Genomic DNA, 15650 nt, shown 5'->3' on the forward strand with positions numbered 1-15650 from the left:
ACATCTTTTCACGTGCATATTCATCATCTGTGTTATCTTGTTTGGACTAATGTCTGTTCAAGACCTTTGCCCATTTTTTTAAAAATTATTTTTTTATTTATCTATTTTTGGCTGCTTTGGGTCTTCGTTACTGTGCGCGGGCTTTCTGTAGTTGCGGCGAGCGGGGGCTGCTCTTCGTTGCGGTGTGCGGGCTTCTCATTGCGGTGGCTTCTCTTGTTGTGGAGCACGGGCTCTAGGTACCTGGGCTTCAGTCGTTGTGGCCCATGGGCTCTAGAGCACAGGCTCAGTAGTTGTGGCGCCTGGGCTTAGTTGTTCCACGGCATGTGGGATCTTCCCGGACAGGGATCGAACCCATGTCCCCTGCGTTGGCAGGAGGATTCTTAACCACTGGACCACCAGGGAAGTCCCCTTTGCCCATTTTTATATTGCTCTGTTTGTCTTTTTGTTGTTGAGTTATAGGAGTTCTTTATTTAATGTGGATAAGAACCTTAACAGATACATGATTTGCAAATACTTTTTCCCATTCTGTAGGTTGTCTTTTCACTTTCTTGATAATGTCCTTTGATGCGCACAGGTTCTTAATTCTGATGAAGTCTAGTGTACTGATTTTTTTCTTTTGTTGCTCATGCTTTTGGTGTCATATCTAAGAATCCGTTGCCAAATCCAAGGTCATGAAGATTTGTCTGGGGCCCCCCTTACAGGACAACCAGAAGAATGGATCCTAACATTCGACCTATATTCAAGCATTCATTGAACACCTACTTTGTGTAAGACACACCTCTGGGGAGCACCCGGGACAACTTACTTCCCTCCCTACTTCTTGTGTGTGTCAAGGGGCCACCATGGTTGAAGTCCCTGGTGCCCAGAGCCAGGGGAGAAGGACTGAAAACAAAGACCAAAAGGTGAGGGCAGTTGGGGAGAGAGGAGGGAGAGGAATGAAATGCCCATTTCCTGAGTTTAGGGATTCATTTTGTAAGAATAACAAAGGGCTACATCAGCAAAAGAGCAGATGGAGCGGTATTTGAGTAGAAACCTGGCAACCCTCTACTCACTGTGCAAACCTGATCCAGTTGCTTCACATCCTCGAAGGGAGAGCGTGCCGGAGGGTGGCGTCCAGCGTTCACGCTCTGTAATAAAGTCTGTGACCTTTGAAAAACAACCCACTCTCTACTCCCCCCACCATGGCCAGAGGCAGCGGTGGCCTCTAATTTAAGCATCTGCTGAAGTAACAAAGGTTTGACACTCCTCTGCTTGGAGCCATATCGCTGTGTTAGAGCAAAAAGAGAAACGGGAAGCGGGGGCACGGACGTGGGGTTTGCTGTGTTTTATTTCCAGTTTAAGGGGAGAAAACTTGAGCAAGCCTTGATGGGTGTTGTCTATGTTTTCTCAAAACTGGGTAGGAGGACTTTTATTTGTAGCTGAGAGTCCCATCAGCCTGACTTTTAGAAGCTTTTCCTGGCCCCAGACTCCTTGTAGAGTAGATCTCTCGAACTCCACTTTAATTTGTACTTTTATATGCAGTTAATTTAGAAATAAGGGCTCTGACCTGAGCATCATGAGACCTGGCTTCTAATTCCAGGGCTGCCACTGTGTGACCCTGGGCTGGTCCTATCTCCTCTCTCTAGGTCTTAGTTTCCATGTCCTTAGTAAAGTAAGAATGGGACGAGATAATCTCGAAGGTCAACACGCTCTCTGATTCTATTAATCTGTGGGTCTAAGATAATGGTCCAGAATGTCTAAATTGCTTAGATAGTTTTTCATTGCTTAGTTTTTCACCACTAAAGTAAGGAAATGAAATATTATTCATATACCATGTTAAATTTTTAAAAATTGTTACACACCTGCCAGGAATTACATTTATTAATCGATTCATTAAGTATATACGATGTAGAAAAGAAAAGCTTCCTAATCAATTGAAGGATCTAGGTTATGAGAACTCGTAGGATATGGCCAACCTGTCCACAAAGGTGAATAATGGAGACAGTTCTCTATGTTATTTGTTCTATTTTAATAGTGATGAATTTTAGACATCCCCTCCAGGCTAAATTTGAGGGGTATCTGATTATTTTATTCCTGCCCCCTCCCCCATGGGTTTTGGAATCTCACCGTTGAATTCCAAATATAGACGTTGGCTTTTCCTTGCTTGTGGTATTGCACAGCTGTCACTGCCATGCACCCAGTTCGTGTAATTGGGCTTTGCATACTAGGAAGGTAATTGCTAAATCCTTTTCTTCTGCCAGAAGAACTTCTCATCCCTGGAGCCCCCTCAGAGACGGCTCGTCTATGAAAAGCCAAATTAGGAGACTGGAAGGGATGAGCTCTTGCTACCAAAAGGAAGTAACATTTTTGGAAGTGACATTTTGATGACCACTCAAATGATTAGGATGCCAATTAGAGTCTAATTATTGTTCTACCAAATATTCTTGGTATTAAATGAATGTTATCTGGGATTTAGAGAGAGGTGGCAGTAAGTCTGATTACAGCAAATGGACCTGTCTTTCCTGGTAGAGATAATACTGTTGCCAAATCCATCTTCTTTCCTTGTAAGGGAGATGATTTGGAGATATCACCTGCTGTTTTGTGTGGGTGACTAAGGGATCTGCAGATCTGCATTGGAGTCCACGTCCCTCTCCCCAGGCCCACACTGCCGTCTCTCCGCTGGACATTGGAAGTGGAAAAGCTCTCATCTCCCCCTTTCCACTTAGCGGCTCCCTTCCTCTCTCCCCCTGCCCTCCACTGGCACCCCAGCCCCGTTCCCAGGGCTCCTCGCCGCAGATCTAGCCCTGCAGCAGCATCCACTACTTCTTTGTTTCATGAAAGCGACATCAGCAGTAGCATGTTTATTGCATTCGCTCTGTGCCAGACACTCTTCTAAGCATTTTACACGTATGACTTCCTTTAACCCTATAACAACCCTCTGGCTGGTGAGTGAGGCGTTTGGATTAAGCTTAGGCAGTCTGGCCTTAGAGCCGCTGCCATCAGCACGTGCTGCTCTCCTCTCCAGCCACCAGCCAGGCTGGGTCTGGGGGACCGAAGCCGCCTCTTATATGCACCCCACTCCCGTCTGTCTCCATCCTGCAACACCTACATCTTCTTCCATTTTCATTAGTACCTCTTTTAGACTGGAACCGTTATTGAAATGTGAATTATCTCACTTTATAGCATATATTCTGTTCCCAGGCTCCTTACTTCATTAAAACTGGAATTTTTAAATTTATGGACAAGATGTTATGCTGTCTGTGATCTGCATCAAAATAATATGTTGGGGAGAAATGGGTAGGGATACAAATGAAACAGGTTGAGAATTGAGTTGCTAGTTGAAATAGGGTGAAGGGTACATGGGGATTTATTATGCTATTTCCCCTATCTTTGTGTTTGAAATGTTTCAACAATAAAAATTTTTTATCACCAAACTTCTTATTTATATCAAAGGCAGTTAACTCACAGAGAACAGGAATAGTAATAATAAAAATTTTTAAGAAGGAAAATAAACTGGAAATTTTTACTCTGTCACATACATATGTGTTTAAGGTGCTTAAAAGGGATAGCCAAACAGAACTAGGGTGAGCAAAGACCTAGTCTAAGGGGCAGAGGCTGTGGATAGCAGGTGCTCCAGTGACGCCCCAAGTTCCCTTTGGTCTTAGATGCATTCTTTGGAAGAGCGCTTCCTTTGTGATGGAGGTATGTCAACCTGAGTGCTTAGAGATTTATATAATCTCCGTGTTTACAGAAACATAGGGGAGGACGCGTTACATAGCCGAGCAGTACGCTTGGCATCAGGATTTCAGGAGCATCTGGAGCTGTCTGGGCTCTTTTTCAGAGCCAGCTGCCGTCATTGTATAGAGGATGCCAAGAGCCCACAGGAAGACAGAGCCATCGGCTCTGAGGCCAGAGCGCCAATACTTTTGAATTGGGGTGAAGGGTTAATTTGTAATTGTTGGTTTGCGTTTCCTAACTCTCTTTCTGACACCCCGATGGCTTATAATGGGACGTGGGTAGTTACAGTTATGAGAATGGGGTCCGAGCTGGGAGGGGCCTGTGAAAGATCTGCAGTGCAGAGGAAACCATGGCCTGTGTACATCTTTGTCAAATCGTGCGCCTTTGAGATGGGCCGCCATGATGCTGGTGGGCATCTCTGGGATCTGTGAAGTTTCCTGAAAATTCAGCAAGCTGGAAAGGCCTCAGTCCTCAGAGCTCCAGGGATCCCCAAGAGGACACAGGAGCGAGGGCCCCTCAGCAGTAAAAAATATTGTTGAATCTCGGAAGTATTTCAGGGAACGTGTGGCATTTTTAGGAGGCTTTTATTTAGCTATACTTTGCTTTGTGCGGTAGGGGTGGGCCCAATCAGTTGAGTGGCTTGTCTGTAATTAACGTCTCAGAGGCAGTGGAGAGCTATGGATAAGCGCTCCAGCTCTGGAACCAGACCACCTGTGTGCAGATCCTGGATCTGCCACAGCTCTCTGAGACCCTGCACGGTCACATGGCAGAGTTGTGCTCCATTTCCCTCCTCTGTAAATGTAACAGTACCTGCTTGGACCTTGTTGGGTCATTAGGACCAGCGAACGAGGCAGTTCTTGTAAAGCAATTAGAAGAGCACCTGGCTGCAGTGTTAGCAAAGAGCTTGTTGTCTCAGCGAGTCTGGGCTGTTGTAACAAAATACCACAGACTGTGTGGCTTGTACACAACAAAAGTTTATTTCTCACAATTCTGGAGGCTGGGAAGTCCAAGGTCATGAGTGGCAGATTTGATGTCTGGTGAAGGCCTGCTTTCTGGTTGCAGACTGCCCGCTGTTCACCCGGTGGAAGGGGCAAGGGATCTCTCTGTGGCTCCGCCCTCATTACCCAATCAACCCCAAAGGCCCCGCCTCCTAACACGGTCACATTGGGGATTAGGTTTCAACATAAGAATTTGGGGGGGGGGGGACACAGACTTTTAGTCCATACCACTTATTAAGGAAATAATAAACATGTATTCTAACAGTTTGGTTCCTTAAAGTTATACATTATTTTCAAGGGTCTCAGACTGAATCCTTTTCTAAAATGAGGAAACATTTTGTAAAGTAAATAATTATTTCTGATATAATGTATTATACATTTGAATTTTCATATATTCAATTTGGGTAAAATGATAGATGTCATGTTACATTTTCTCTCTTAATATAAGAATGTTAATTTTAGGTAACAGCTAACCTTTTTTTAGCACCTACTAGCCTGTATCTGAAGTACTGTTCCTGTTGCTTATTATGTATTAACTAATTTAATCTTCCTGATAACTCGCTACATTAATTACTGTTATATTTCTCACTTTACGGCGAGGAATCTGGGTATAGAGAAGTTAATTGGCTTGCCCAAATTCACACACTTAACCTGTGGGGATTCTTTATTTCGAGCTGCTGTACATGTCATGAATTCCCTATTCTGGAAAGTTCTCAGGCAGAAGTAGCACAACTACTTGTTGGGGGCTGGGTGGTAGGGGGTGCTTTCGGAGGGGCCTGAAGCATTTGATCGGGTGCACCTTCAGAGCCTTGGTTGTAGGTAACAGACGTGACTTGTCAATTCAGGCAGAAAAGTCATGCATCTACCAATGCATACCGTTTAGCACACAGGATCCACAGAAGGCTAAAGAACAGGGGTGAGCAGAAGTTGAGGAGGCAAGGCCCCCGTCCCCAGTCTGGGAGGATACTGTTAACTCTGGAGGGCCTCCACCAACCCAGCTGCTACCGCGGCCCCCAGGCCTGGCCACGGAAAACAACTTCCAACAGCCAGTCCCCCTGCCCAGACCTCTGGATGCAGCTTGCTGGCAGGAGCATCTCACTGGCCAGGCTCAGGTCACGTGGCACAGTCCAGTTGCTTCCCTCCTTCGTGCACCCTTAGGTTTGGCACCTGGAAAGCAGAGTCTGTTCCCCTTTTATCTAGGGTGTCCTTACCCCAACCCCTGCCTGAAAATAAACAGGAGAGTTTTGAGGCGATAGGCAGCCAAAATGACAAATGTCCCTTCCGTTAAGAGACTTCGACTAGATGCTTCCCAAGTTCCCTGGTAGCCCCACGATTCTGAGTCTACTCTTTATGAGGGCTGGTATCTCCCTGGAGCACCTGGAGTGGAGCTCTATACCGATTAGGCTTCCATGAATGTTTCTCACTGAAGATAATGAGTCTGTTGGCCTTTGTCACAAAAGAAAATAAGGATGCACACTTATTTACAAGATCTAGCTTTTTGATTCAGAGCAGACTGTTTGAGCTGTGAGCTGCTTTTGTTTATCAGGAAAGAAGTTGATGTTTATCGTTCTTCTTCACAAAAGGAGGCAGAAAAGCACTTAAACCTTTAAATGTCTCCGTGTACACATTTAAGTGCTTAGTGGTTATATTGCAATGAATTAGTTGAGTGGAGCTGTAGAAGAAACCTCATTTTTGATCATTATCTACCTACTTCTCTCCACATACTGACTCCTTTGCCTACTTCCACCAATGTGATCATCATTCTGGTTTCCTTCTTCATCATCCCTCATCCCCCTTCCCTAAGTCAGTTTCCAAGCACTGTTGGCTTTTCACCGCTTGGCGTTCTCTCCTTAATACCTGTCCTGCTCCACGTGTTCCCAGCCCGTGCCGCCCCACACCTGGGTTAGGTCTTCCCGCACCACCCCATCTTGCCCATTTGATCTTCTCAGCAAGCTGCTTTCCTCTTCTTACACCCACTGTGCTTCTTAAAGGCACAGTAATGCTTTCTTGTTGCTCATCTGTGTAGCAGAGCAGGTAAGAGGGCTCTGGCGACAGACTCAGATCCCAGCTCTGCTATTCAGTGTTTTTATTAGTGAGAGGTGTATCCAGAAGTAATGAACAAAACCACCATATAGTGAGTGCCTTAAGCAAATATGAGTTTATTTTTTACCATGGCAGGAAGTCTGAGGAGAGGCAGCTGCAGCATCTCATGATATCAGCGGCCCGGCGCCTTCTCTCTTTCTGCTCAGTCATTCTAGAGGGTAGCATTTGTCCTCATGCTTCTCACTTCCTGGCCGCCCCACCTCCAGTGTTGAGTCTGTGTCCCGGGCGGAAGAAGGACCAGGGCTGAGGGCAAAGTGTATGCCAACTGCAGAGGCCCTCCCCTTAACTTCTGCCAACATCCTGGTCTAGGATGGAGTCACATGTCCACCCCCGAGTTTTTGACCAAGTGTGTCTCCAGTGGGATCAGAATAAGGGACCGAGTGTCCGTTTTACATCCTACACCATCATCCGCATGGGCTTATTAACTGCTTATACTTCGCTTCTTAATATATTTTTTAGGGCAGGTTTTCACAGTAAACCAACCAGCACAGTATTTACTGTGACTTTCTCTGTGAATACCGTTTAAAATCCTGGAATTCTTTCCTCTCCTCTCACCCCTTCACTTTACCTGTATCATGACCGTCTCTGTGGCTGCTTTGTCTCTCAGCCTCAGCCCCCTGCCCCTCCCTCCTCGGGCATCCATGAATCCCGAGCATCCCACCTGTGCTTCTCCTCCGCTCCCGGGCTGCATGGGGCGTCGCTGGAGAAGAGGGGCCACGTGGTGCCGTAGGTGCCACCGCATGTCCACGTGGTGCCATAGGTGCCACCGCATGTCCATCAGTCTTTGAGGTGACCCTGATGGGAGCTGTCTGCCCTCTCAGGGTGAAGGTTTTGTTGCTGTTTAAGGCTTTTCTGTTCATTTAAAAACCTCCTCGGGAGAAGGCCTCACGTGAGAGGCCCATTGTTCCAGGGGCCTGGCTTTCTAACTCATCTCTGCACTTTCTTCTCTGCCTGCTAGTTCCCCTCAGGTTGCCTCCCCAGTCTCTCTTTCTCTCTGTCTCTTTCTCTGTCGTTCTCTCTAATAAACACACACACACACACACCCCTGCATACACAGACCTTCTGTGCCATGGGTTTGCTCCCGGGTATGTAGGCCGGAGACTCTGGGGGCCCCCTTCACTCCCTCCATCTCACCAGCCACCCGCTCCTTCCTTGGGTGGCCCTTCCTTGCTGATTCTAATTCAGACACATTTCTTGCTTCTGTCCTTGTTTCTGAAGTCCCTGGACCATTCTATCCACCTTATTCCTGGCCTTCATCCACCCTGGTCATACACCCCCCTGGTCATACACCCCCCTCATCCCATGATCTCCCTTAGGTTCTGACATGGTCGTGTCACTCTGTGCAGAAACCAGAGGCTCCTCATGGATTGGGTGACCTGCATTTGTAGATCTCCCGCCTCGGGCGGGCACTGAGGAGACAGCGAAGACAGGATCTCTGCCCTGGATAGTTTCTCAGAGTGGGACTGGGCTGGAATGGGCTGGGCTGGGCTGGACTGGGCTGGGCTGCACTGGGCTGGACTGGGCTGGGCTGGGCTGGGCTGGGCTGGGCTGGGCTGGGCTGGACTGGGCTGGGCTGGGCTGGGGCGGGTGAAGACATCACATTAACACAGGTATGAACTGTGGGAGCACAGAGGAGGGAGAACCAAAGCTGGGGAGGGGGAGGGAGATGGAACAACTCAGACAAGGAGCCGCCACGTCAGACTCTCAGTGACGCAGCCCCAGCCGCGCCTGCCTCCTGGCCGCCTGTGCCCTCCGCTGGGTTTATACTGGACCACTTGTCATTGGCACGTCGAAGCATCCTCTTTCGTGCCTCCACGTCCTTGTTTGTCCCCCCTCTTCCCGGAGCACCATTTCTGAATCCTAGCTGTGTTTTCTCCCTTCTCATCCAACAGAACTGGCTCAAGTACCAGTCTTCCAGGGTGCCGTTCCCGATGCCCGTGACCACTTTCCCACAGTACTTTCTGTTTCCTCCTCTCGGGACACTTGTCAGTTGGGACCTTGTATTTGAGTAGTTTGTGTACCTGCCTCCTTGCCTGTATTGGATGAAAAGCTACCTGGGATCAAGGGTTGTGTTGTAGTCAGCTGTGGATTGCCCCCGGCTTCTGGCCCAGGGGGCTGCCTCGGGGGGCGCCTCGGGAGGGTTCGGAGGAGCAGGGTGCTTTAAGCATTCCAGGGAAGCAGATGTGGTAGGACTGCTCTTAGTGCACACAGACCCACTCACACCTGCCCAGCTGCGCCACCGGCAGTTCTTACCTGTCTGCATTTGTTCTTGTTTCCAATCCAGTGCTTAGAAAGAGCCATGAAGTTTGCCTTTGAGGAGTTCCACCTCTGGTACCAGTTTGCTCTGTCACTCATGGCTGCCGGAAAAGTGAGTCTCCCTTTCTGACATGCAATCCTCTGTGTTGGTGGTTAACTTGAATTTCATGGGATGATGTGATGCCTGGTACATGTCTACACCAGCTATTTGAAACTGTCCTGTGGTCATTTATAAATGAGTGATCGAATTTAATTATTTGGGGGCCAACATGGACACATCATTGAGAAGAAAATTTTGAAATTCTTGCCTTTTTCTAGTGTTTGTATCTTTATTTATCTGAAGCTGTAAGGTCAGTTCTTCACACTGACCCCTTTCACTCATTTGAGATGTAAACTATTCCTGGCAGGGGAAATCTGCTAATTATCTTTAGCAAGATGTGATCTGAGACCGTGTACGGTATTGGTTGAAAGCAAGGGCTGTGGAGAGAGAGGCCTGGTGCTGACCTCGAAGCCGTGTGACCCATGGCAGGTCACTTAGTGTCTCAGCTTCCTCTTCCGTCTCATGGAGAAATGGTACCAACTTCACAGAATTGTCATCAGGTAGTGAGATGATACCCACAAGGTGTTTAGCATAGGACCCCCAAAACGAACACACTCAATAAAGGTAATAGCCACTGTTATTCTTGTTAATTTGGGCCCTTTAGTGAATTGTAAAGTCTGAGACACAAGATTATTGGGGCGAAGTGGAGTGGTATGCTTTCCATTCTGAATGGTATGCTTTAAATTAGATAGTTTCTTTTTTATAATAATGTAAACCTCCACTGTCTTTATTTTTTTCTTACTTTTACAATGGCTACACAAGTAGGGAATAAAACTAGGGGGATTCGGGGCAGCGTTTTCACTTGTTTTAACCACAGTTTACTCCCCGGTCCCCCAAAAGTTCCAAGCTCAGGTTATCTCCATCCCCAGGCCCTTGCTTCATTGGGTGAAAGTTGGAAAACCTCATTAAGAGTGTATCCTAACCAGAAACCCCACTGGGAAGGCTTTAGTATTTGGTTCTGTCCAGAATTTTGAGTTTCACAGAAATGATCTCCTTTTGCCAAGTCTGCTCGCGCGGTGAAGGTGCTGAAAGAGTGCATCCGCCTGAAGCCGGACGACGCCACCATCCCACTTCTGGCCGCAAAGCTGTGCATGGGCTCCCTTCACTGGGTGAGTGGGGCTGGGGCCCTCCGCGTGTGCGGGGGCTGCCACCCTTTTGATTCCTAGGCAGAGAGGAAATAGTAGCAGTGCATCAGCTACACAAAAGCAAGGCTGTTCAGAGCCCCGGGCTTCTGGCCCAGGCTACAGCCCTCCTCAGGCCTCAACCCCACCCCAAGGACTTCGGGGAATCAGTACAACTCCAGGTTTTTCTTTTTCATGGGAATGTGCTTCAAAAGTAGAAATGGTAAGATGGAATTGGAATTCCTACTCAGATGCATCCTGTATGTAAGTCATATGGGACAGAAAAAGTCTATGTCGCTCAGTGATGCCCTCCTAGGAGAGCCTGAGCTTTTCTGTAAAGCCAAGAGTCAACCTCTACTTTAGCTCATGTGTAAACCCAGCTTCCTTCATTCCTCTTCCTGCACAGAGGCTTTCCGCTCCCAATGTTCTTGTTCAGCTTTGAGTCTGGGAAGAGCCTGATTTGTAACAATTGTAGTACCTCAAAAACATACTGTTTGAGGAGAAACTAGAAAACTCAATTGATCGCCACATACGATGGAGTTTTAATGTCTTTCTCTAACTTCATGTCAAGGTTAGTGATAAGAAGAAGTTGCCCAAAGGACTGAGGCACGTGGCTAAGGTTTTTTACCATGACGGTCCTTGCTGCTCTTTTTTTTCCATTTATTCTCACCCAGCAGGGCGAAAGTAAACATTGTGAAGAAAGTGTCCTACTTTGGTCAAATTTTTCTTGGGAAAGTGTGGAAGAAAAAACACATTTTGAAATGTGGCTCTCACCTGCAACACAGCCGTGAAGGTGTTGTGTGGCCCGTGCAGGTTTTAACACTTCGGTGTGGCAAGTGAGGGGACATGCAGGCAGGCCCCGAGAGTGGCTGGAGCAGTGGACCGAATCTTTCGGTTTTGAAAATGCCAGCTTCCAGCTGTGACTCTGCCACACTCCTTCCAGCGATGGCATCGTTCATCACCATAACACCTAACATAAACCTGACTCTCTTTTACAAGATGAGAATAACAAATCTTTTCTGTATATTTTTTACATTTTTATCATTAAAATTTCCAAATACCGCAAAAGTAAGGAGTATAATCAACTATCATCCATGTACTATCACCCAGCTTCAGTAACATCAACACTTACCATACCCCGAAGGAGCAAATCTTATTATTTTTGCCTCTAGTGAGCTGTGCAAAAGGTCTTATTGTGGGTGTAGTTTACAGGTGCACATTCTTCCCTTTGGAATCTGCCAGTGCGAGGTCTGTGTGCGGTGTACTGTAAAATAAATAGATGGCGTTTTGAAATTTCTAACAGCTTGTGGGAAAGAGAATCCAAGCCTAAAAGATTCTTTATGTCATGCAAAAAAGGAAAGACCCAAGCACAAAATATTTCAAGAACTTTACTCTTTACAAATTATACATACATGTATATATAACTTCTGAATACCTAGCACAACCTAATCACAGAGCCAATCAGTGAAAAACAGAGACGACAAAGAGCCCCACCAAGTATGCAAGTGACCTTGGAAAAGAGGGCAAAAAAGCAATAAGGAAAGGTTGAAAGCAAAAAGGCAAGGTGGGAATCCTGAGGACTGTTGAGAAGCTGAAATACAGAAAACAGAATCACCAGAGTGGAACTGGAAGATCTGGGAGTTATTTTCACAGTGACTCATCAGAAATCGCTTAGGACAGCAGATGCTTACGGGAACTCATGTTAGAAATTCTGCAGGATGTTGGTGTTGTTTTTAACTTACCTGGTTTTTCAGTTGGAAGAGGCTGAGAAGTTTGCCAAAACCGTCGTTGATGCGGGAGAGAAAACGTCAGAGTTCAAGGCCAAAGGCTACTTGGCCCTGGGGCTTACGTACAGTCTGCAGGCCACTGACGGTGAGCGAAGTCCCCGCCCACGGGAGCTGGGGAGCCACCAAGTCTGCACTGCAGGACCGGCCCATCCCCTGTCTCAGGAGGGCACATGGCTGGTTCCTCGTTTGCCGTCCTGTGGGGACCTGCCACCGCTGTCCTCTTTGCTTGGACCGGTCGGAGAATGGGAGGGAAGAAATGCAGGCCCTGTGCCCCGGCTCCCAGGCCCTCTTCACAGGTGCACTGTGCTGGTGGTGCCCAGCTGGCAGCTGTAGGGATCTGTCCTGAGGAGTGAGGTGAGCAGGGCCCTGAGAGAGAATTCACCCCACCCGGCCTTCACCTGACTCTGCCCCAGCGCTTGGCCTGAGCTCTCCCCATGTGGAGGGATGTTAGGTCTTAGGCTAGGAATGTAGAAGCATTCAGGGCCCACCTCCTCCAGAAAGCATCCCTTGATTTATCAGTACCTGCCCCTTCTCCATTTGCACTTTTTTTTTAAAAAAAAACAACTCTTTTTTATTTATTTATGTTGTGGCCGCTCCGCGCAGCATGTGGGACCTTAGTTCCCCAGCCAGGGATCGAGCCCATGCCCCCTGCAGTGGGAGCGCGGTGTCTTAACCACCGGACCGCCAGGGAAGTCCCCATTTGCACATTTTAATTCACGAATACGTACATGTGTAGTATAGTGGCTCGTAGCACATGCAGTGACATTACACGTTTGGGATGTATTTACTGTTTTGGTGGATGGGCTTCCGGCTAAAAAAAAAAAATCTTAATTATGTTTTCTATACTTAATGAGTTTTCAATTATATGTTTGCAGAAAGGGTAAATTGGTAAATTGTTTTTCTGAACTTTCTATTATTCCTTTTACATTTTGTTGTTAAATGTAACACAAATACCAAAAAAAAAATCTCAAAAATGATTGTCCAACTCAGTGAATTAGTATAAGGGAAAGTATTCTTATAAGCAGCACCCTGCTTAGGAGATAGAAGCTTGCCAGCTACCTGGGAGCCCTTTACGTGCCCCTCCCAATCACAAGCCTGACTTTTATGGTATTCATTTTCTTTTGCTTTCTTTGTAATTCTGCTATAGTTTATTTTACATGTTACCCCAAATCTTTCTTTCCTCTGCCCTAAAATATCAAAGACCCTGGAGAAGTTTTGCATATCAACTAATTTTCAATCATAGATTTTTTTGCTAATTTTTCATATATACTGGCAATACCCAGAACATTTTTTTAACTATAGTAGGCTTTCAGTGAAGGGTAAATTTCATACCATATATTTATCCATATAACTTCTTAGTTGAGACTCTACACCTAATTAACCCTGTAATTTTGGGAGAGTCACGTGACCCTGCTGGGTCTCATCTGTATCCATGGTTCTCTTGGGACAGCTCTCTGGGTGTCTCTAGCTCATTCACTGTTGTTCTAAGTTAGTCATGGCTTACAGCTACATCCAGCTCTGGGCAGCCTTCCACCATCCTCAGCGCGATGTCAGGATGGGATCTGCCATGTTGGATTTGTTAGATAAGGACCATCTCCAGGTGCAGCCGTAAACAGGTTCCTCTAGGAGTTTTTCTGTTGTCCCCGTAAAAAGTACCTTTTTAGTTTCTACAAGACTCTAAGGTGGCATTTCTCACATGCTGTCTACAGGGGAAGTGTTGAGCTGATTTTCCAGTATCAGTGTTGGGTTTGCCCTGTCTGTCCCTGGTGTTCACATCAAGGCATTAAAGGTCCTAGCCATTGCCTCTGTGAATTAAACTGGCCTTCCATGGCATCAGGCTAGTGTCCTTGGTTTTCGGTGCCAGAAGGAACTCTGAAGGCCGTCAAATCCACCCACTGGGGCTTGAATCTCTTCTCTTCCATTCTGGCAGAGCCATTCTTCACCCGTGAATTACATGCCTGCCCTTGAGAATGTTTTCCTCTCTGGAGTTCCCAGCTGGTCTTTTGAAGACAGGCTGCTATTCCTGGGGGTACCAAGAGTGACCAGCCAACTCTCACTCTCGCCTTGGCATGGTTCCAAAGTTATGCCCAACAAGTGCAAGGGCCTCAGGCTTACACGGCCTTCGTTTCCCATCCTCGAGAGTGCCTGGGACAGGACTGGGCACATAAGCTCCCGGAATTTGTTGCTCTTAATCCAGTCAAATGTTTAGTTTTTTGTGATGAGTTTTCTATTTGTCAGAAACTCCCTGATCTCCCATGCCACTGACTAATCGAACCCTTTTCTTAGCTTCTTTGCGAGGGATGCAGGAGGTCCTACAGAGAAAGGCGCTTCTTGCATTTCAGAGGTGAGTGGGAGTTCATCTTTTCACTCGGCTGTACATAATGACACCAAAGTATGATAAGTATAAAAAGAAGAGATATTTATAAAGATTATGTAAACAGTGTTTTACCCCTGGGAGTCTTTCCTCTCGAGTACCGAACAGACAGTATAAAACTTGCTGCATCACTTGTTGCCATGTAAATCTGCATTCTTGATATGTTTATTCATTCGGGCACATTTTATTCATTCCTAATAAAGCGATTTCAGCTCTAAGAGAGGTACTTTTTTATGTCTAGGGAGATGATTCCTTTTATTAAAGACATTTTTTATCATCTAGAAAAAGCATCATTCTTTGCAACCTTTTTTTTTTTAACATGTCAATCTGCAGATTTTTATATTACGAAATGAAAAGGCCAGATTTTAGGGCAGTCTCTGAAATACTTATAAGACAGTCAGGCCAGCAGGTCCCAGGCCTCTCCATCCCCTCCATGCTCCATAATACCTTATGCTTATCTCCATCACTGTACCTTTCATGAAATTAGGAGAAGGCCTTATAATTAGAGACCGCTTGCATGTCACAGTGGCCTTTCACACCCCTTACTTGATCCTCACCCCACACCAATAAGGTAGATGGAACAAGTCGTGTGTTCACTGCAGGTGAGGGACCGAGATGCAGGGATGAAGAGCCGGAATCCTGTAGCTATTGAGGTCAGGAAGGTCAAGGTCTCTGACGCTGACTGGCTTCTCTGGTACCTACTACACCACACTTCCCTCATTTTATTCTTACTGCAGGCATAATAAATCACTAACATGAATCACTGTCTGAAAGTATAGCCCCATGATGTCCAATCTAGAATTGGTATTGATCCTGTCAGCTTAAATATACCTGAGTTACTTGATTTCTTGGAATTACATTAGAAACTTAGTTACTTAACCAAAAGTTTTATGAGGACCTCTCAATACCTAATAACCGTTGTTAGATTTCTTTCCTTAGAACTAGCGCTGCCTGTAGGTTTGTCACAGTGTACATGCTCCTTTTTATCACGAAATCATTAGCACTTTGTTTCAGTTAGTCTGAAACACTTTCATCTCTTTTCTTTCCATTTCCTAGCAGGCGTGCCCATAGCTCCTTCACGCTGCCAGTCCCAGACTGGTTAATGACAGAAGGTACCAACTGACAGCAGCAAACAGACCTCCTATCTCTGTGCTAAGTTTTTGTTGATATCCTTCAGCACGGAGTGTGGAAAGC

The 15650-nt window shown here is 46.4% G+C and overlaps 1 protein-coding gene across 3 annotated transcripts in view; it reads left to right on the top strand.

Moving 5' to 3' along the window:
* Positions 1 to 15650, top strand: part of TTC7B (tetratricopeptide repeat domain 7B) — a 239683-nt gene that overhangs the window by 130795 nt on the left and 93238 nt on the right. For all 3 annotated transcript variants that reach the window (XM_082841924.1, XM_082841925.1, XM_082841923.1), the window contains exons 10-13: positions 9103 to 9186; positions 10179 to 10283; positions 12050 to 12167; positions 14369 to 14426. In XM_082841924.1, the coding sequence (XP_082698050.1) occupies positions 9103 to 9186; positions 10179 to 10283; positions 12050 to 12167; positions 14369 to 14426 (365 nt within the window). The remainder of the gene's footprint in view (positions 1 to 9102; positions 9187 to 10178; positions 10284 to 12049; positions 12168 to 14368; positions 14427 to 15650) is intronic.

Source organism: Leucopleurus acutus, assembly GCF_964270905.1.
Source record: "Leucopleurus acutus genome assembly, chromosome: 1".
NCBI classification, from domain to species: Eukaryota; Metazoa; Chordata; class Mammalia; order Artiodactyla; family Delphinidae; genus Leucopleurus; species Leucopleurus acutus.